At 30.9% G+C, this 22,360-nt stretch overlaps 1 protein-coding gene across 5 annotated transcripts in view; it reads left to right on the top strand.

Moving 5' to 3' along the window:
* The first annotated feature begins 1,501 nt into the window (after positions 1-1,501).
* LOC139511980 (tax1-binding protein 1 homolog B-like) overlaps positions 1,502-22,360 on the top strand; it is a 28,052-nt gene continuing 7,193 nt past the window's right edge. Inside the window, exons 1-12 of one of the 5 annotated variants that reach the window (XM_071299223.1) lie at positions 1,502-1,609; positions 3,163-3,218; positions 6,555-6,866; positions 8,894-9,120; positions 9,580-9,789; positions 11,008-11,151; positions 11,815-12,003; positions 12,570-12,707; positions 13,153-13,323; positions 20,721-20,900; positions 21,466-21,607; positions 21,899-22,064. In XM_071299223.1, coding sequence (XP_071155324.1) covers positions 3,170-3,218; positions 6,555-6,866; positions 8,894-9,120; positions 9,580-9,789; positions 11,008-11,151; positions 11,815-12,003; positions 12,570-12,707; positions 13,153-13,323; positions 20,721-20,900; positions 21,466-21,607; positions 21,899-22,064 — 1,928 coding nt within the window. In that variant the 5' untranslated portion in view covers positions 1,502-1,609; positions 3,163-3,169. Of the gene's footprint in view, positions 1,654-3,162; positions 3,219-4,831; positions 5,086-6,554; positions 6,867-8,893; positions 9,121-9,579; positions 9,790-11,007; positions 11,152-11,814; positions 12,004-12,569; positions 12,708-13,152; positions 13,324-20,720; positions 20,901-21,465; positions 21,608-21,898; positions 22,065-22,360 lie in introns of those variants that run through there. The other 4 variants (XM_071299224.1, XM_071299225.1, XM_071299227.1 and 1 more) reach the window with 4 other exon arrangements.

The following is a 22,360-nucleotide window of genomic DNA, read 5'->3' as shown; positions in this document are numbered from 1 at the left end:
TCTTATTTTACATGTTATGTGTTGTATTATTATATATAAACAATTAAGGGCATAATAAACAATTCTAGAAAGTAACTAATATGCAAAAACATTAGTGGTGTAGAATTTTTTTCATTTGTTTACTGTACGCAGAAAATTAATGGGACTATATTTATTTTATTATCAAGAAAGTATATATAACTGTTTGGGGGGGGGGGAGTGTTGTAGCAACCCCATAGCTGATTTTTTTTCAACAATTCTTGTGACATCATGTCAGTTCTATTAGCTAGGTACCTATACCTACTGTATACCGCCAACTTGAAATGTATAATATTAGCGGTACAAAATCGGGCTAGTGCTTTGCTTAAATCTGCAAATTCAACAGTTTATTTTGTTGTTGTCAAATTTATTTGCCCTGAAAAAAAGAAAAAAGAATATATTAAATATTTTTAAAAGAATAACAATTCACAAATAAAAAAAAGTCATATGAAATGTGAGAAAATTACATGGGTGCTGAGAGATGATGGGAATTTTGAAGAAAGATATATATGAGAAATTTATTGCATTGTTGAAACTGTTTTAGAAAAAAAAATATTGTTTTGTGTTCGAATCAATTTTTCAACATGCTGGCCATTTTTATGTGGAGATAAATCTAACATTTCTACTGAATGGTAAAATAAAGATAAGGAATTTAAAGATTTTTTTTTTACTTTTTCTTTTTCTTTACTAGATAAAGGTTTCGTTAAACTGTCTTTTATTTTTGTTTCCTTAAAGAATGTTATATATAGCCAGAAGTCCATTACTAGACGTCTAGTAGATAAAAATAGCCTATTTTCTCAGATTTTTCTTTTTTTCTTTTTCTTTTACTTAATTCACAAAAGTGGTAGCTTGAAAAATAGCCAATGCAGTAATGTGAAGTTTTTGATATATTATTTTTAAGTTGGTATGCTTAATTCTACAGATCGTCAATTATTTAAAATAATAAGACCAATGTATGTACTGAGATTCCGCCAATTAAGACGCACCCCTTGATTGACTGCAAGGGTACAGCGGATCCATGTACACTCCCTAAGGATTAATGGAGATGTGTCCTTTACAATATTATCCCACCACCAGAACAATCCCCACCCAACACCGCCCAAGGAAGCGTGTAGGACACCGGGAAGTCTGTTATTATGGTGGAGGAAGCCGAAGTACTCGGAGAGAACCACCGGGCCACTCGGTGGAAACAGACAAACCAGAGAGATATCAGAAGATTGATCTCCAGGTCAAAGTAGGGGACAACTTTGACCAACCGAGGCCCCCAAAGTACCCATTCTAGTTTAAACTCCGGTCTGGGTACCAGAGATGTGTGTGAGAGGGTGAAAATTACCCTTCTGATGTACTGATATTTTTAGCACCCCGAGTGAGAATCGAACTCGGGACCTTCAGCACTGTAGCCATCGGTCTTAACCACTAGACCACGAACTCACATGAATTTGTACGGGAAAATTGAATTATCTCCCTTTATAGCAAATCTTCGAATCATTAAGCACGTGACCATAATTTCCTAAAATAGACATTTTCGTCACAACAAAAACATTATTTGTCATTCTAGAAAACACGTATATTGTCTACTTTCGCGACAAAGGTAATTATAACTGATTCTAACAAAACAGAAGAACACAACGTAATGTAAGTCGGGTTTTATAACACGAAAGTAGAATGGTCAGTAAGTTGTTCGTCTTTTTTCTGTCATTTATGTGATGGAAAAAAAATGTGTTGTCTGTTGACACATTGACCTATTTGTTGCCAGCTGTTCAGCCATTTGTAGAAAAAGTAAACATTCCATTTCAATGAAATTTATTTTCATAAGCAAGAGAAAAACAATAAGATCATATGTGTTGCAACAGTAGGCTGTATGACTTTTGCCATCAAAGTCATGCAATTTGGAACAAATTAAGATTGTGGAAATAGTTTACCATAAACTAAATTATAAATATACTGGAAAATAATCATACAAACATTACATAATTATAAAGATAATGGTCCCTTTTAGTTTATCTTTGATTCAAATATAAGATTTTTTGACATTTTTATAGGGTACCAATACACCTTGTTCATCATTATTGCTATTTGAAAAATGTCCGAGTTCTTCTGTAAGTTTTCCAGTCTTCCATCTGAATAACAGATGACTCGAGAATCTGCCCCACTTGAAGTATTGACTTCATACAATAATCACTTCCATATAGTGGCATCAGATATTTTGTATTATGATGTCAAAATTTTACTGGAACCTTTGTGATGTCCAGTAATTAATGGTGGACAAATAGCAATAACTTAAAGGTGTATTATCGAACTGTTTCCTTTGAAGTTTACCTATTTGTATCACAAATTTACCCCTCTTGCTGTCAGTTGCTTTTTAAGGTTGCATTTTGTGTGCCAGAAAATATGACAGCTTAATGTCTTTAAAGTCACATGCCCAACAATGACATCATGCCCTAATAACCGTTACATTTTGGAGCCATTGACGAAAATATTACAGTTAAATCTTTTACATGTATATGAAAAATACACAGCAGTAATGAGAAGCCTGCATAAATTAAATCATTGACACATGTTTTCCTCCAGCACAGCCAGTGTGGACACATGTGTCCTTTCAGCAGCAAGATAGTTAAAAGCAATTGGAATCAGCATGGGTTTATAGACCTTATCCTTATTTGGGAAAACTGCAGTTGAATTTGTCATGTGACTTTTATCACCAAGTGACGAAAATGTAGGCATTGTCACTTCTAACACATTTTGAGCAAACAGATGAAAAGTTTGATTTATACTGTACAAAATATTTAGGAAATTAAAATCTAATAAGATGGTGACCCTCCCTCAGTCGTCTGGGAATCAAGATAACGTACTTACTGAAATTAAATTCTTCTATACAACCCTACAGAATGACGATTCTGAAAGTGCTGGAAACTTTAAATAGAGCAAGCATACAGACGCACCTTCTATCTGATAAATGATGTCATATACATGTAATGACTAATGGTGTGTGAAATTGGCAATCTTTTCTGGTGAAAGACATGATTCTAGTTTTTATTTTGCAAAAACTATCCTTCAAATTTCTTCAAAATAAAAACATTTCAAACATTTCTGATTAATCCTATTTAGTGAATTACACTGAGCTTTTGCATTTTTTGCTTACAGATAAATAATGAGATTTGGTATGGATGATGAGCCCGATGTAGACAAAAGTGATCAAAGTAAGTATAAAAAAGGGGTGAAAGATACCAGAGGGACATTCAAACTCATAGACCGAAAATAAACTGACAATGCCATGGCTGGCTAAAAAAGATAAAAACAAGCAAATAAATAGTACACAATACACAATATAGAAACTAAAGACTATGCAACAAGAACCATGCCAAAAGATATATTTTAAAAGAGGCCAAGAGGCTTGAGAACACTATCTCAATTCATATTGTTTACAAACACTTATAATTTCCTAAATGTACAAACATGTACCGGTACACTATCCACTTGAAATTTAAGTGCATGCATGATATGTGTATGATCTACATCTAAATCATTTGATCATATCAACTTATTATTGATTCTTGTTAATCTTTGGCCAAACAAATGTGCAGGGATGGATCCGGACATTTTCAAAAGGGGGGGAGGGGTCCCAATTTAAATGCATTGATCGTAAAAAAAAAAAGGGGGGGGTCCAACTCCTGGAACCCCTCCCCCTCTGGATCCACCACTGATGTGTATGAATAGTTTAGAGTATATCTATTGTTTGTCTTCATGAACTGATAATTACCAAACTTAAAATAAATAAAAGTGACCTTAATTCTGTTTTTATCTGTGAAAATTTCAAATTAATGTCTTCACAATGAACAGAATTAAAATAATTTAGAGTAATTTAAAAAATAAAAGAAGTTAAACCCCAACATTTAAAAGATGATTGGCAGATTTTTACCTTAAAAAGCAATGCAGTAACGCCACAATAAATATCAGTTTAATGATATGTCATCAGTTCTCAGACTGTTTGCTAATATTTGAATTCTTTACATTGTAAAATTATTAAAACTTTAAATTTACAAATATAAACAAAGGTGATACATTATCATGGTTATTGTGTAACAGTCAAATATATCTTGTCTGATAGCTTATTTTTATTTTGTTTATCAATTGACAAGATAAGTCATGTATGATTAAAATACTTCTTTATGTAATGATGTAAGGCCAAATAAAAATATATGTGTGGTTCCAGTAACCCTACCTTCCCTACTTTTTTGCCTCAAAAATAGCCTACCCTAAAGATTTTATTATCTTTTTTCATTAAGCACTGTTAAAGTCAGAATGTTGCTCCCATAGACTCAATGTAAAAAAAACCAACATAAAATAAAAAAAAATCCTCACCTACCTACCCTAACTTTTTTTCAGATGTAACTGGAACCACACAGACTTTTTTATTTTGCCTAACAAGACTTATTTCAAATTTTAAATCACTCTGGTAACCGAAAATTGTAGTATTGATTTCCTTCATAAAAATAAATACATGTATTTGTGTTTCATTTTCACACAATTTCCTTGAATTTGATAGACAACAATAAGGATCATGAACTCATTTACATAAATAGCCTCTTTATCATCAGTTTATTGTTTTATTGGGGTAAATTAATATTATTAAAATTATTTTTTTGTGTATAAATTTTGATAAGGTAGTATCTGTTTGAATGTTTGATCGAATGTTTTAGTTCAGAAATTATCAATACAGCACTTTTTGGTTACTAAGTTAATTTAATGATAAAATGTATGCAGGATTGTTAATAATTTTTGGTCCATTTGGTTTCATTGGCACTCAGATGGACTTTGGTTCAGTAGATAAGATTATGTAATGTCTGAAATAGTACCCATTTTAAATGTCTGTATACAATTACATGAATAAGATTATAGATATGTACACAATGTATATATGTGTACATCGATTGTTTACTGATTGTTTACTACGTATGTGAGGGTTTAAAATAACTATTATCACTTCCTTGTTTGAAATAATGGACATGAAAAAATATTATTGAAGGACTTTTGAATATTCAAGGAATTACTGGTATATATTTACAGGTACATTTGAATAATATATATATAATTCTCACTTTTGTAAAGGTGTGTTGGTGCCTTTATCATGTTTATTTAAGTTTTCAGCAAAGTCGGTTCAATTTCAAAGTATTATTTTTTGTTGTTAAAAATTACAAGAAAAGAATCTCAGTTCTTAGAATGAAACAGAAAGTGAAAGTCAACTTCAAACATTTACAGTACAAAAATATAAATGATATCATGGATGTAAATTTTTGGCTACAAGATTTTGTATAAAAAATTGAAAGAAATAGAGGGGACTCTATATACATTTATACAGTGCTATATGTGTACATGTATCATAAATTAAGGTTGAAACAATTGTTTCCTTCCAGACAGGTTATAGAGTGTATATTATAGATAGTGATATGTACAATGTACAGTATACTGGGTCATGAATTGCTTTTCAGAACAGAAAGTAAAATTATTACATTGACAAAGTTTAGGATCCTTTAGAATGTTATTGACTCCAGTTTTAACATAAAGCTTGTAGTCTGTTGTCAGGGTAAGGAAGGGTTATATAGCAGCCTAATTTGAAAAGAGAAGTCAGATTGATCTATTTATACACTTAATGTCATGAATGTTTTAAATTTAAAATCATGGTTTTTACCTAAAAATACCATTACCAAAAAACCTACAAAAATTGATGAGTCTTGAGTGAGAGTAACTATGCTATAATGTCTTAGAACAGTAAACTAGTAATGGTATGGAAATCTTGCATGTTAATTGATAATAATTATATTAGATGTATATTTCATTATACTACTTTATTCTGATTGGCTTACTGCACATCACATGTTATTCCTTAAGCAATTGCATTATACAATAAAATTTATCATTCATGATCATGATATTACGAGGTCCCACAATAAAGTGCACAGGTGAATGAAATAAAAACTTGATAAAAATCGTGTTTTCATGATCTTAGCTAAAAAACATAATCATTAGTATTGAATTTTTCTTTTTGTAACTTTATAGGGTTGTAAATCTTGACCGTGCGCCCATTTTTAGAATGAAGCACGGGAAAATGTACTTCGGTCAACGCTTTTACACCCCAATAAATTTACAAAAAGAAGCATTCAATTCTTAAAGAATCAATGTTTATGAAATCACATTTTAAAATGTAACGTTTACACAAGGTTATTCAATAAAATAAGGTCACTGTGAAACAAGATTACGACTCATACATGTACATGTATATTACTATGGAATATTAAGCACCATTTCAGAGTGAATCAAATCACCTACAATCTCCAGTTATTTAATGTGACAAGTCACCACCCAGACTGATTTTGAACTGCATCATTTTGTGTGCTTTATAATGATTATGGATGTCTATTTACAAATAATAATTTCAGAAAAAAAAATCCATTTGAATATATATTATACTTTATCATGTTTATAGGATATATATATACAGTCATTTTAATAATCAGAATTATTTGTCTGATTTACAGAAAATATGGAAGAAGTAAACACAGACACACAAGAAGAGGAAGCTGCTGCCAGCTCAACAGGGGAGACAACAAACAAGAGAAAAGAATTTGCCATGGTTATCTTTCATAACATTCCTGAAACCTACCCAGCAGATGCTCACATTGAATGTAGCTATACACTAACATCTGACTTAACACCAAGTAGAAGTGACTGGATTGGGTTGTACAAAGTTGGTTGGTTGTCGACTAGAGATTATATTTACTATGACTGGGTCAACATACCCTCTAATTATGAAGCTGGGAAGGATGCTGAGGGACGCATACTATTTCCCTGTATGTTCTTAAAATTTAAGCATGCTTTTGATTTTATTAGCTTAAGGAGGCTCGAGGGTATAAAAATTTCAGAAAAAAATTAAACATTTGTTTTTCATTACAAATTTTATTTATTACCTTTTGTAGTTGTTACTTTATCATATGGTACAAAAAACATTCAAAACAATTAATTCGTGTTGGCCCCAGATGACTTTTAAAATGTAAACATCATTGAAAACGTTCCAAATTATCTCCCTTTGGTGGAAAAATGCCTTTTTTTGGCTTTAAAATTGAAATATCTCTTTTAACTCATCGGTGACCTATATTTTTTAATATAATTTCGATATATACTGTACTTAAACTAAATTATTGTAAAATTTGAGCGATTTCTGTAATAAATTTCTTTTTTTATTTCGATATTACCTTTATTTCTCCTATTAGTTCAACAGAAAAAAACCACTTTTACAAAGATGTATGCTTCTTTCGAAGGCAGATTGTAAGCGCAAATGAACGGTGACCCCATTTTTTTATTTTATTTTTCTATTAACTATATGATAAAGTTCATTCATAGAAAAATATAGAGAAATCCTATATAAATGATTTAGACCCGCGAACCCCCTTAACAGTATTTACAAGAATTTATTAAAACAATTGTTTAATTAAAGTTTGTAAAGAAAAATCCTAAAAAAATATGTAAATTTTGTTTGAACTATAATTTGCTTCAGTGAACAAAAGAAATATTAGAACAAGTATGCTACATTTAATATGTATAATTATTTTCTGGAGAAAAAATAATAAGTTACAACAGCTTATAAAAAACCTGATGGTTTACATGTAAAATTAATACTGTGAAAGTTTTATAAATCATGGATTGATTGATTTCAATAGGTTTTATATACTTTTATAATTGAATACAAACAACAAATTTGAAGTCCATAAAGTTGGACATTTTCTGAGAATTTGTTAAGAACAGATTCTAAAACATAAGTTTTGAAACAGTTATGACTTTCTTATTATAACCAAAAGTTCGTTTTCATGCATGAGTTGCTTGCTCTATATTGAAGTGTAACTTTTGACCAGCAGTTTTTTACATGTTGTTTAAATCAACTAAAACATTGAGAATATCCTTACCATCTAAAAACCACCAAAAACTGCAACATAGAAAAGTACCAAAAAAAAGAATGTATTCTTTGGATTCCATAGGTCAGTCCTACCTTACTGTCACAACTAACATCCACATAAAAAAAGACTGATACACAGAAAAGTTCCATCACAAATATAAAATGTATTCTTTGGACTCCACTGATCTGTAGTTCTTCCTAATGACACAAACATCTTATCATTTGAAATGATACCAGGGACCCTATCAAATGTACGGTAACAAAGGAGGATTACATCTTGCACTTTGATCAATATGAAAAAAAAACACCTTATTTATTTATTTGGCTTTTGAGTAATTTTAATCTCCCTCAGGAGTTATACTTATTGTATAGAGTAGTATTACAAATGTAATTATAATTTCCTTGTAATTAATAGTAACAATAATAAGAGACAATTCCACCAAATAATAATTGAGATAATTGTATTTTTACATAATTATGTTTAAGTGGAGATTTTAATGAGTTCTTAGCAAATTGATTAAATCAAATAATTAATAGATTGAAAATGTTAATGTGTATAGCATAAATATGCTACAAAAATTCAAACTTTTATTTTTATAATGTTTACAAATTTTGAAGAACATTTTTGGAAATAATAGTGTTTTATGACATGTAAAAATTTAACACATGCATATTGCACCATTTCAAATAAAAGAAAAAAGACTAAAGGTCAAAAGGTCAAAAGAAACAAAGAATACAATTTTAACACTAACATGTTAGTATTTGTCATACATTTGTATTTTGCTACTGTAAAAAGAAATCTGATATATTGTCAGAATTTCTGTTCATGTATTAAATGTAACTTGTATTTGATAAGTACAAGGCCAGCTGTAAAATGTAAGTAGCATGTGGATTAAGTAATTATTTATTCCTAAAAATCTCCTTCAGCTCACAAACTGCCCAATGATGATGGAGAATTCTACCAGTTCTGTTACGTAACAAGTTCTGGACAGATCAGAGGAGCCAGTACACCATTCCAGTTCAGAAGGCCAAGTGCTGATGACTTTCTGGAGATTGAAGACGAAGAAACTGAAATGCTGGTTATTAGATCAAAGACAGTTGTAATGGAAGAAAATATCAGCAAGCTAGAATCAGAGAAAACTGCTTTGTTACAGGTATATAATATACTGTAAATTCAGAGACTTTTGCTTGCATTTCGTATTTTTTTGATACAATGTAAAATTACAAAAAAAACTGAACTCTGAGGAAAATGGAAAGTCCCTAATCAAATGGCAAAATCAAAAGCTCAAACACATCAAACGAATGGATACCAACTGTCATATTCCTGACTTGGAACAGCCATTTTCTCATGTATAAAATGGTGGATTAAACCTGGTTTTATAGCTAGCTAAACCACTCACTTGTATGACAGTTTCATCAAATTCCATATATTTACTGCGATGTGTGATAAAAAAAAAAAAAAAAAAAATTGTATTGCTCAAATATTTTTTCTTTTATAATACAAATAAAAAAGATGATGATGATTGCCAATGCTACAAGTCTCTAAAAGAGACCAAATGACACAGAAATTTTAATGTATCCTAATGACATACATGTATGATTCAAATTTAAAGATGCAGCATGACCTTGAACTTGAGAGAGATGAACTCGTAAACAAACTGTATTCACTGGACCAGAACCTTCAGGAAGTGTTGCAGGAAAACAAACATTTATCTGACCAAGTTAATGTTGATAAACAGACTATTGGACAACTACAACAGGAAGCTAAGGACCTTATCATGGTCAGAGATGAGGTTCAGCAAAAGGCTGATACAGTTAAAAGGGTAAGATGGTATTTTATACTGAGGATTCATAAAAGAGGGCAAAGATACCAGACGGACAGTCAAACTCATAAATCGAAAATAAACTTAAACGGCCGTCCTTAAAAAAAAAAAAGAGAGACAAACAATAGTACACAAAATACAACATAGAAAAATAAAGACCAAGCAACTATTCGTCTACTAATTTTGTTGGATTTTGTGGGTGTAGATGACTCATAAATTCAAGCATTCAACAAATAACAAATTCCCTAAAGGCATGTAATATTTACAACTCGTCTAAACATCAACCCAACAATGTTAGATCTGTAAATTTGCTTTCGCAAATTTTTTGTTCTTCCCTTGCCGGGATTCGAACCCATGCTACTAAGATATCGTGACACCTAATCGCCTACACTGTAGCCGTCCCGCTAGTAATAATAATTAACAATAATAAAGCTTTCGGTGGCCGTGTGTTACCTTTCTTCGTCAGTTTTAATCTAGCATGGTACTACAGTACATGATATATATGGCATGGAGATGTTATTGTTACCGATCAGCTCAATTATCTATAGTAAAGGATCCTACAAATTAATGCAAGATACAGTCACAGAAAATAAATATATTTATAAGTATGTCTGAGTCAGTGACAACTCTACAACAGATTTATCTATCAGATTTTCTATTATTATCTACAAATACTTGAATGTGAATGATTTGTTAGAATTTTTTCCTTGGTTCTCACTTCAATAGACCATGTGGCACAAATTACTTTTGTTAACACTCTGTAGATTTGATATTCATTTAAAAATATTCTGATTTCCAGAGAGTTGAAATTGAAAGTAAAGAATAACAATGATTTGGTTTAATAAGTGTGAGGATTAAACACATTTATAACTAGAGGTTATATAGTTATCGATTTGTGAACTGGTTGCTGAGTCACAAACTTGAAAATGAAAATGAAAGTCTGAATATTCTGTTTGTGAGTTTATCAGCTGACCTAATTACATCAATAATTCTAGGAAAATTTGTTAAACAGTCGCCATATAATAATGCAGTTGAAATTCATGTAATGGTTTATATTTTCATGGTTTTATTGAATATTAAAAATATTTAATTGTTCAAATATCAAACGTACATTTAAACAAAGGGGTTAGACGAAAAGCAACAAAAGAAATATTACTGGGATATACTGATTGCAAAGACAAGAATTTATATTTAGATACTTCATTTTGTTATTTATAGGATAAAGAATCGATACAAGACAAGGTTAGGAGATTAGATGATGAGATAAATCAGCTGAAAGAATTTGTCAAAAAATTACAGAATGAGAAAGATAATTTGGAAGGGGAAAATCTCAAACTGAAACAAGGAATAGATATGTACAAGGTAATAGAAATCAGATGAAATCCTGAATTTTTCAAGGAAGTATTTGATAATTTATATCATAGCTAACTTAAAAGAAGGAAGTTACTGAAATTTTTTATTATTATACATTTTTTGTATTTTGTTTATGCCCCACCTTCTATAATACTTTGGATTAATTTATTTTCGTGGGTATCAATTTCCCTGGATTGAGGAAAAGTAGCATTGTCGTGGATATTTAATTTTGTGGTTTTGAAATCTATGTTTACAAAGCTGATTGAAAATTTGTAGTTCTTTGAATATTTAAATTTGTGGTTCGCCCCCTACCACGAAACCCACAAAAAATGATTTACAACAAAAAAACAATAAATCTACAGTAGAGGAATCATTTATTTTTCTGGCCTCTGTGTCTGTCTGATATTCAGTGATCTGTTTTGACCACAATTTTCATTAGAAATAGAAATATTGTGAGACAGGATATGATGTTTTATGGTCACAGATTATTGTTTTGTTCATGGTTTATTGATATCACAAAAGTAATTGTCTCATTCATCCATATATAAGCATAAATAGCTTGAAATTAGATTGTAAAGTTTTTTCTTTTCTTTGTATCAATTTTTTTACTATTTTATTTCATAATCACAGTATTAACATAACAATTTTACTGATTTCATTTATTTATTTCAGCAACATTTTACCAAACAAGAAGGAACAGATAAAGAGTCTGCACGTCAAATTGAAGATTTAGAAATAAAACTTGCCAAACAGGAGAGCCTTGTTGAACACCTGAAGTCAAACCTAGACAGTACAAAAGCTGAATTAGAACAAACCCAGCTATTGCTACACAGACAAGGAGAAATTTTGTCTTCAGATAAAGTAAGACAGTTATGATATTTATTAACATTTCTGAGATACTAGGGTCAATCAATGCTCTGTTATAACAATTCTAATCACTCTCTAAGGTCAAACATTTACTTTCCAACATTTTGCAAGTTTGCATTGTTGTATAGATTGTCATGAAATTCTTTACCAATAATGGAATTAAAATAAACATAGCATACATCAGTTTATTGGTTGGTTGCTAATGAATATCCAGCATACTAGATGTATCTTTCAATTGTCCTCTTAAGCACATTTTTAATAGTTTTATATTGCTATGCAATCGTTAAATATACCAAAATAAGAAAATCATATTAATTTGTTTAAAAAATGTGAATGCATTTACAAATATTTCTCATTTTGAGGCTCAACATCTAACCTGGTAGCCTTTTATTTTTTCAAAGATGCCATCTGGATATAAACAATATATCCCTTTTGGTCATTTCATTTCACAACTGCCTTTGATTTTTTCCTATATAAAAAAAAAATGTCAATACTATGGTAAACTGTCTCCCCTTCCCTTTACTGATGTGGATCTCTCATGTAAAGCTTTTGTATTTTAGGAGAACATTGATTACTTGTCAGAGAAGATCCAGAACTTAGAAGACAAATTGGCAGCTGCTGATAATGTCAAAGAGCTACTTCAGGAGGAGCTTAAAACATTCACAGAACATAATCATAAAATGGCTAATGATTTACAGGTATTTATTTATATTCTAAAAATGTGAAAGCTAGATATATTTTCTGTATAAGGGCTTAACTGATATCAAAATAATAATGTCAAGATATCAAGAGTAAAGTTCATTTTAGATAGATTAAACAAAAACTGTGAACACTAAAAAATAATCAGCATTGAATATTATACAAGAATTACAAAGACGTGAACTAACCAAAACCATAAAACAACTCTTTATAGGAGTTATTGCCCTTGAATGATTTTTAACTTATTTTTGTATTTTTGTCTGTTTTTGTTTTTGGTACATTGAATAGAAAGGCAGAAAACAAAGGTATCAGCAATGCAAGAATTATTCTTTTTTCAATATGATATTAACCATCAAGTGACTCCTTAATGTTGACTCTATTTATGATTTTTATGAACTAATGAGAAAAAAATTTGTACAAATTATGTGTGTTGATGTTTTTTAGATGTGTAAGGAAGAGAATCATACCTTGAAGCAGAAGTTAAGTCAAGATCAAGACGTCCTAGGATTACAAGTATACAACCTACAAATTCAGCTGAAAGAAAAAGCAGCTGAAATCGAGGCTATACATGACCAAGTTGAAGAGAAAGAAAAGAATTTGGCTTATGTTCAATTGGTAAGTTTATATCTTCATTGTTATGACCTGATTTTGAATTATACATATGTTGGTTGCTTGTAATGCAAAAAATTACATGTTTGAACCATGGTCAAATCAAGAATTGGTATTTACTGCTTCTCGGCTAAGCATGTGGCTGCATTTATAAATAAGTATAAGTAAAGACTTATCTATTCACAGTCATAATTCTGTAATTTGGCAGCTGGGTAAAATATCTTCTTGTAAAGAAATACCTTTCATGGTATCTGTGTTGTGCATATAGTATATTATAGAAATCAACTTTACAAACTGCTCAATGATTTGAAATGATTTGTCTGTATCATCTGTAGGATGTCTTATATGAAGTTTGTGATTTTTATCAAGGTTGATCAACTAACATGGCTTTAACTAGAATATAGGTGTTTAACTGCAGTGTTTAGCTCATAACTTTATAAAACATAGCAAAAAGAGAAAAAATATCAGGGTAAACATGGTCACCACAATAAGCTCTATTGTAAACATAAAATTGACTGCCTCTTTAGGAATTTTTATACGACCGCAAATTTTGAAAAAATTTTCGTCGTATATTGCTATCACGTTGGCGTCTGCGTCGTCGTCGTCGTCGTCCGGCGTCCGAATACTTTTAGTTTTCGCACTCTAACTTTAGTAAAAGTGAATAGAAATCTATGAAATTTTAACACAAGGTTTATGACCATAAAAGGAATGTTGGTATTGATTTTGGGAGTTTTGGTCCCAACATTTTAGGAATAAGGGGCCAAAAAGGGCCCAATTAAGCATTTTCTTGGTTTTCGCACCATAACTTTAGTTTAAGTTAATAGAAATCTATGAAATTTTGACACAAGGTTTATGACCACAAAAGAAAGATTGGGATTGATTTTGGGAGTTTTGGTTTCAATAGTTTAGGAATAAGGGGCCAATAAAGGGCCCAAATAAGCATTTTTCTTGGTTTTTGCACAATAACCTTAGGTTAAGTAAATGGAAATCTATGAAATTTAAACACAATGTTTATGACCACAAAAGGAAGGTTGGTATTTATTTTGGGAGTTTAGGACCCAACATATTAGGAATTAGGGGCCAAAAAGGGACCCAAATAAGCATTTTTCTTGGTTTTCGCACTATAATGTTAGTATAAGTAAATACAAATCTATGAAATTTAAACACAAGGCTTATGACCATAAAAGGAAGGTTGGTATTGATTTTGGGAGTTTTGGTCCCAACAGTTTAGGAAAAAGGGGCCCAAAGGGTCCAAAATTAAACTTTGTTTGATTTCATCAAAATTGAATAATTGGGGTTCTTTGATATGCCGAATCTAACTGTATATGTAGATTCTCAACTTTTGGTCCCGTTTTCAAATTGGTCTACATTAAGGTCCAAAGGGTCCAAAATTAAACTTAGTTTGATTTTGACAAAAAATGAATCGGTTGGGTTCTTTGACATGTTGAATCTAAAAATGTACTTAGATTCTTGATTATTGAAGTTTTTTTGGTCCAGTTTTCAAATTGGTCTACATTAAGGTCCAAAGGGTCCAAAATTAAACTTTCTTTGATTTCATCAAAAATTGAATCCTTGGGGTTCTTTGATATGCCAAATCTAACTGTGTATGTAGATTCTTCATTTTTGGTCCTGTTTTCAAATTTCAAATTCTACATTAAAGTCCAAAGGGTCCAAAATTAAACTAAGTTTGATTTTAACATTAATTGAATTCTTGGGCCTCTTTGATATGCTGAATCTAAACATGTACTTAGATTTTTGATTATGGGCCCAGTTTTCAAGTTGGTCCAAATCAGGATCTAAAATTATTATATTAAGTATTGTGCAATAGCAAGTCTTTTCAATTGCACAGTATTGTGCAATGGCAAGAAATATCTAATTGCACAATATTGTGAAATAGCAAATTTTTTTTTAATTAGAGTTATCTTTCTTTGTCCAGAATAGTAAGCAAGAAATATCCTATTTGTGCAATAGCAAGAATTTTTTTTAATTGGAGTTATCTTTCTTTGTCCAGAATCAACTTAAATCTTTGTTATATACAATATACAATGTATATACACTTTTTACTACCAACTGATAAATTTAAATAATCTTTACCATTCAGTGATAACAAGCAGTTTTTTTACATCTTAATATTTTATGATGTATTTAAATGAGTAGTTATTGTTGCAAACTCCATTAGAAATTTGAATTGATATCAGTTTTGAAAAAGGGAAACGGGGATGTGAAAAAAAAGGGGGGGGGGGGTTAAATTTTTCTCATTTCAGATTTCATAATAAAAAGAAAATTTCTTCAAACATTTTTTTGAGAGGATTAATATTCAACAGCATAGTGATTTGCTCAAAGGCAAAAAAAACCTTTTAAGTTCATTAGACCACATTCATTCTGTGTCAGAAACCTATGCTGTGTCAACTATTTAATTTTAGATTTAAAAAGTTTGAAGAAGAAATCTTTAATTGATTTGTAAAATCTTGGCATTTGTTTTGTGTAAAAAAAACCCATGTAATGTCAAAAATTTGATCACAATCCAAATTCAGAGCTGTATCATGCTTGAATGTTTTGTCCATACTTGCCCCAACTGTTCAGGGTTCGACCTCTGCGGTCGTATAAAGCTGCGCCCTGCGGAGCACCTGGTTTCCTTTGCATTTATCTTTATGCTTTTTTTCTTTTATTCCAAGACCATTCATCAGACAAATCTTATATCATCCTTTAAATGCCTTCGAATTCATTACAAATTGAATATGTACAACTCATGAAAAAGCTGTTGCTGTATATGTTATTGCTTCTTTCAGCAACAGTATTGATTAATTTTAATAATTTCATAACCTCTATAATTATGTAAATTACCCTTAAAGGGGCACTAGCTGTCAAATTCATGGTCACCGATTTGACTCAAATTCTCCTCTTTGATTTATAACAATGTAAAACATTTATCCAAACTATCAAAAGTCTAAAATAAACAATTTACAGAGCATGGGGTAGATAATATATAGGTTCGTTTCGTGTGTATTTTAGTCCAGACGCCATCTAATTAACTATCGATTTGACCTCAGATGACCATATAAGCGATGTAAACATAAATAAAGATATGAATAGATTAAACCAACACGTGCAATTGGATTTTTATAGGTCTGTTTGGTTCTATTTTATAGATTAAAAATAGATGTTTCTCATTGTTTTTAACCGTATAAGAATGATTTTATGTGCATCGAAATTAGTAATCTAATGATTTACTGAGTTTCACTTTCATTGTTGACATTCTTTTTCTTTAAATAACCAGTACACGTACAATGCATGCGTTGTCAATCTCTAGCTAGGGGTTAAATTGAATTCACATGAATAAGGATTTAAAGAGGTCGACTCATTCACTTGCAAGTGAATTACTAATTATCAATGTTTCTTAGCGTAATTTGACAAAATTGAACCTTTTTGGCTGCAAAAAGCGAATTGTTATTTCACTATTTCACTTTCATTATTGATTGAACAGAAAAAAATTAAACTTTAGATTTTTTATATATCTCGTAGCTAGTGCCCCTTTAAAACAAAAAATCCTAATGAATATTCATGGCTATGTGGGCCTATTCTGCTATAAGTATTGATCTACTGTCTCAATTATTGTACAACAATTTTTATAACTTACGGTCCAACTGGAATGAATCTCTATAAATTTATTCGGCAACTTTCATATTTTGAATACAAACAATCATTTTGAATTTTTTCATTAAACAGATTTTTAGAAGGATTTCTTTAATTAGTATAATAAGTAATGAAATGCATGCACTTGATTTATCCAAACTATCAAAAGTCTAAAATAAACAATTTACAGAGCATGGGGTAGATAATATATAGGTTCGTTTCGTGTGTATTTTAGTCCAGACGCCATCTAATTAACTATCGATTTGACCTCAGATGACCATATAAGCGATGTAAACATAAATAAAGATATGAATAGATTAAACCAACACGTGCAATTGGATTTTTATAGGTCTGTTTGGTTCTATTTTATAGATTAAAAATAGATGTTTCTCATTGTTTTTAACCGTATAAGAATGATTTTATGTGCATCGAAATTAGTAATCTAATGATTTACTGAGTTTCACTTTCATTGTTGACATTCTTTTTCTTTAAATAACCAGTACACGTACAATGCATGCGTTGTCAATCTCTAGCTAGGGGTTAAATTGAATTCACATGAATAAGGATTTAAAGAGGTCGACTCATTCACTTGCAAGTGAATTACTAATTATCAATGTTTCTTAGCGTAATTTGACAAAATTGAACCTTTTTGGCTGCAAAAAGCGAATTGTTATTTCACTATTTCACTTTCATTATTGATTGAACAGAAAAAAATTAAACTTTAGATTTTTTATATATCTCGTAGCTAGTGCCCCTTTAAAACAAAAAATCCTAATGAATATTCATGGCTATGTGGGCCTATTCTGCTATAAGTATTGATCTAATCTCAATTATTGTACAACAATTTTTATAACTTACGGTCCAACTGGAATGAATCTCTATAAATTTATTCGGCAACTTTCATATTTTGAATACAAACAATCATTTTGAATTTTTTCGTTAAACAGATTTTTAGAAGGATTTCTTTAATTAGTATAATAAGTAATGAAATGCATGCACTTGATTTCTTATATAAACTGAGAAAAGAGAAAGAGAAAACAAGATTACCACATTAATTTTCTAAATCCTTGCCTAAAATTGAAGGTTGCAGGTAATTTTTTATGGACTCATTTAGATATAAAATATTAAACTGTATACAAATATTTCTTTGAAATGGCAAAAAAAAAATTGGTAGGTAAAGATTTGAATCTAGAAATACTTTTATACTGGCCTTTTAAAATTTATCTGATTCTTTACACTTTAGATGAACAATTTTTTAGCTCACCTGGCCCAAAGGGCCAAGTGAGCTTTTCTCATCACTTGGCGTCCGTCGTCGTCCGTCGTCCTCGTCGTCCTGCGTTAACTTTTACAAAAATCTTCTCCTCTGAAACTACTGGGCCAAATTTAACCAAACTTGGCCACAATCATCATTGGGGTATCTAGTTTAAAAAATGTGTCCGGTGACCCGGCCAACCAACCAAGATGGCCGCCATGGCTAAAAATAGAACATAGGGGTAAAATGCAGTTTTTGGCTTATAACTCAAAAACCAAAGCATTTAGAGCAAATCTGACATGGGGTAATATTGTTCAACAGGTCAAGATCTATCTGCCCTGAAATTTTCAGTTGAATCGGACATTTCGTTGTTGGGTTGCTGCCCCTGAAATGGTAATTTTAAGGAAATTTTGCTGTTTTTATACGACCGCAAATTTTGAAAAAATTTTCGTCGTATATTGCTATCACGTTGGCGTCGGCGTCGTCGTCGTCGTCGTCGTCCGGCATCCGAATACTTTTAGTTTTCGCACTCTAACTTTAGTAAAAGTGAATGGAAATCTATGAAATTTTAACACAAGGTTTATGACCACAAAAGGAAGGTTGGTATTGATTTTGGGAGTTTTGGTCCCAACATTTTAGGAATTAGGGGCCAAAAAGGGCCCAAATAAGCATTTTCTTGGTTTTCGCACTATAACTTTAGTTTAAGTTAATAGAAATCTATGAAATTTTGACACAAGGTTTATGACCACAAAAGAACGGTTGGGATTGATTTTGGGAGTTTTGGTCTCAACAGTTTAGGAATTAGGGGCCAAAAAAGGGCCCAAATAAGCATTATTCTTGGTTTTCGCACAATAACATTAGTTTAAGTAAATAGAAATCAATGAAATTTAAACACAATGTTAATGACTACAAAAGGAAGGTTGGTATTGATTTTGGGAGTTTAGGTCCCAACAGTTTAGGAATTAGGGGCCAAAAAGGGACCCAAATAAGCATTTTTCTTGGTTTTTGCACCATAACGTTAGTATAAGTAAATAGAAATCTATGAAATTTAAACACAAGGTTTATGACCATAAAAGAAAGGTTGGGTTTAATTTTGGGAGTTTTGGTCCCAACATAATAAGGGGCCCAAAGGGTCCAAAATTAAACTTTTGTTTGATTTCATCAAAATTGAATAATTGGGGTTCTTTGATATGCTGAATCTAACTGTCATGACTGTGTATGTAGATTCTTAACTTTTGGTCCCGTTTTCAAATTGGTCTACATTAAGGTCCAAATGGTCCAAAATTAAACTTAGTTTGATTTTGACAAAAAATGAATCAGTTAGGTTCTTTGATATGCTGAATCTAAAAATGTACTTAGATTCTTGATTATTGGCCCAGTTTTCAAGTTGGTCCAAATCGGGGTCCAAAATTAAACTTTGTTTGATTTCATCAAAAATTGAATAAATGGGGTTCTTTGATATACCAAATCTAACTGTGTATGTAGATTCTTCATTTTTGGTCCTGTTTTCAAATTGGTCTACACTAAAGTCCAAAGGGTCCAAAATTAAACTTAGTCTGATTTTAACAAAAATTGAAATCTTGAAGTTCTTTGATATGCTGAATCCAAAAATGTACTTAGATTTTTTATTATGGGCCCAGTTTTCAAGTTGGTCCAAATCAGGATCTAAAATTATTATATTAAGTATTGTGCAATAGCAAGTCTTTTCAATTGCACAGTATTGCGCAATGGCAAGAAATATCTAATTGCACAATATTGTGAAATAGCAATTTTTTTTTTAATTAGAGTTATCTTTCTTTGTCCAGAATAGTAAGCAAGAAATATCTAATTGCAAAATATTGTGCAATAGCAAGATTTTTTTTTAATTGGAGTTATCTTTCTTTGTCCAGAATCAACTTAAATCTTTGTTATATACAATATACAATGTATATTCACTTTTTACTACCAACTGATAAATTAAAATAATCTTTACCATTCAGTGATAACAAGCAGTTTTTTTACATCTTAATATTTTATGATGTATTTAAATGAGTAGTTATTGTTGCAAACTCCATTAGAAATTTTAATTGAGATTAGTTTTGGAATAAGGGAAAGGGGGATGTGATTAAAAAAAATGGGTTCAATTTTTCTCATTTGAAATTTCATAAATAAAAATGAAAATTTCTTCAAACATTTTTTTGAGAGGATTAATATTCAACAGCATAGTGAATTGCTCTAAGAGAAACAAAAATTTTAAGTTCATTAGAACACATTCATTCTGTGTCAGAAACCTATGCTGTGTCAACTATTTAATCACAATCCAAATTTAGAGCTGAATCCAGCTTGAATGTTGTGTCCATACTTGCCCTAACCGTTCAGGGTTCAACCTCTGCGGTCGTATAAAGCTACGCCCTGCGGAGCATCTGGTTACCCCTGAAATGTTGATTTTCGTCTTGTTTTTTTAAAAATAACAAAAATTTTTAGATGTTCACCTACTTAAGTTAAAACATGAAATTACATTTCACCTGTTTGTTAATAGCAAGTAGAGAAGTTAAGAACAGATAATGCTGAGCTGGGAAACAAACTAGAAAAGGCTTCAGAAACCAGTATTGAAGGTTCAATGCAGTGTCTTGTTATTGCGCAGTCAACACTAAAAGACAGATATTCCAAAATGGAGCATCATCTCTCACAATATCAGACTGATTCTGCAAAGAAACAGGTAAGTGAAAAAGTGATATCACCAAACGCAATGATAAGAATTTGTTGCACACTGTCACACTCTGTTAGGAGTTCATGCAATCCCACAGGGGATGTAGGAATCATAATTTTTGGAACCTGGAATTAAAAGGTCACCTCTCTTGAGCAGAAACGTCCCATGAGTGACTGCCTAATAGAAGTTTGACTGTATATATACAAAAACAATAAACCTATTTTCTTTGATTGCTTTCTGGAGAAAAAATCAATGTATCTTTTGTGATAGGCAGATAAAAATGGTCTTTCAAACTCAAGGATGTTTCCTTAGTTACATCTCATCTAAGAGTAATGGCCCTTTGTTGTGGTTGTAGTTGAAATACACAATCGTCTTTGAAATATAATAGATAACCTGTAATTTTGTAATTAGTCAATTTAATTATACAGTCAAACCTGTTTTAAGAGACCACTTTAGGGAGAGTATTTTGCTTAATACAGGAGGTGTCTTCAGCAGGTTTGACTGTATTTACATTATAAATCATGATTAATTGACGCTGTAATGTATTTTAATTTACAAACTTTTACTTTTATAGAAGGAATACAAACAGGAGATAAAAGACATGAAACGTGAGATTGAAGATCTGAAAGAGAGGCTAACTATGGGATCAAATGAGTACAGGAACTTGTACATTGAAAATAGAAAACTGACCAAAAAAATGGAAAAGTTGGAAAAAAGTGAGTAGAAATGAATATGAAATTATGTATCAATGTCTTAAAACTATCAATATTTATTTAATAATTTGTATTAAAGTAAGATCAAATGTATCTTTTGTCTATAATATAATTGCAGTTTCTCTTAAAAAAAAATCCATAAAATGCAGTGCATATATTGAAAATTGAGAATGGAAATGGGGAATGTGTCAAAGAAACAACAACTCGACATACATTCCCAATATTTTTGTCTAATTAATAGTAAAATTGGTAAACATAGATGTTAAAATTCTTATACCAGTTTTTCATTTACAGGAAAACCAAGTCGCCAGAGCTCTGAGACAGATGTTGTAACAATAGAACAATACCAGATGACCTCACCAGATATGTCTGCTGCTGAGAACGTGATTGAGAACCAGCTTCAGAGTGATTTAGACGAAGTTGGCAAAGAACTGGATCTTAGACAGGAACAAAAATTAAAGTAAACATAAGAATGTCTTAATATTAAACATCTTTTGCTTCATGTATCATTCAGATTGAATATTTCATTCACTATCAGTGGCAACTGGCAAGCACTAAACATGCAATATTTAATACTTGACTTTAATTGATCAGCCATCAATAAATCATTAATTTTTTTTTTTTAACATGATACTGTGGATTCGTATAGTTTCTTGGGTACTAATTTTCGTGATTTGAGTAAAACTTGCATATTCCTGGATATTTATTTTCGTGGTTTTGGCAAAGTTTGCATACATTCCTTTAGACTATTTTATA

This window comes from Mytilus edulis, chromosome 2 (genome assembly GCF_963676685.1).
Source record: "Mytilus edulis chromosome 2, xbMytEdul2.2, whole genome shotgun sequence".
NCBI classification, from domain to species: Eukaryota; Metazoa; Mollusca; class Bivalvia; order Mytilida; family Mytilidae; genus Mytilus; species Mytilus edulis.
The sequence above is the reverse complement of the archived record's forward strand: the minus strand, read 5'-3'. Positions and strand labels throughout refer to the sequence as shown.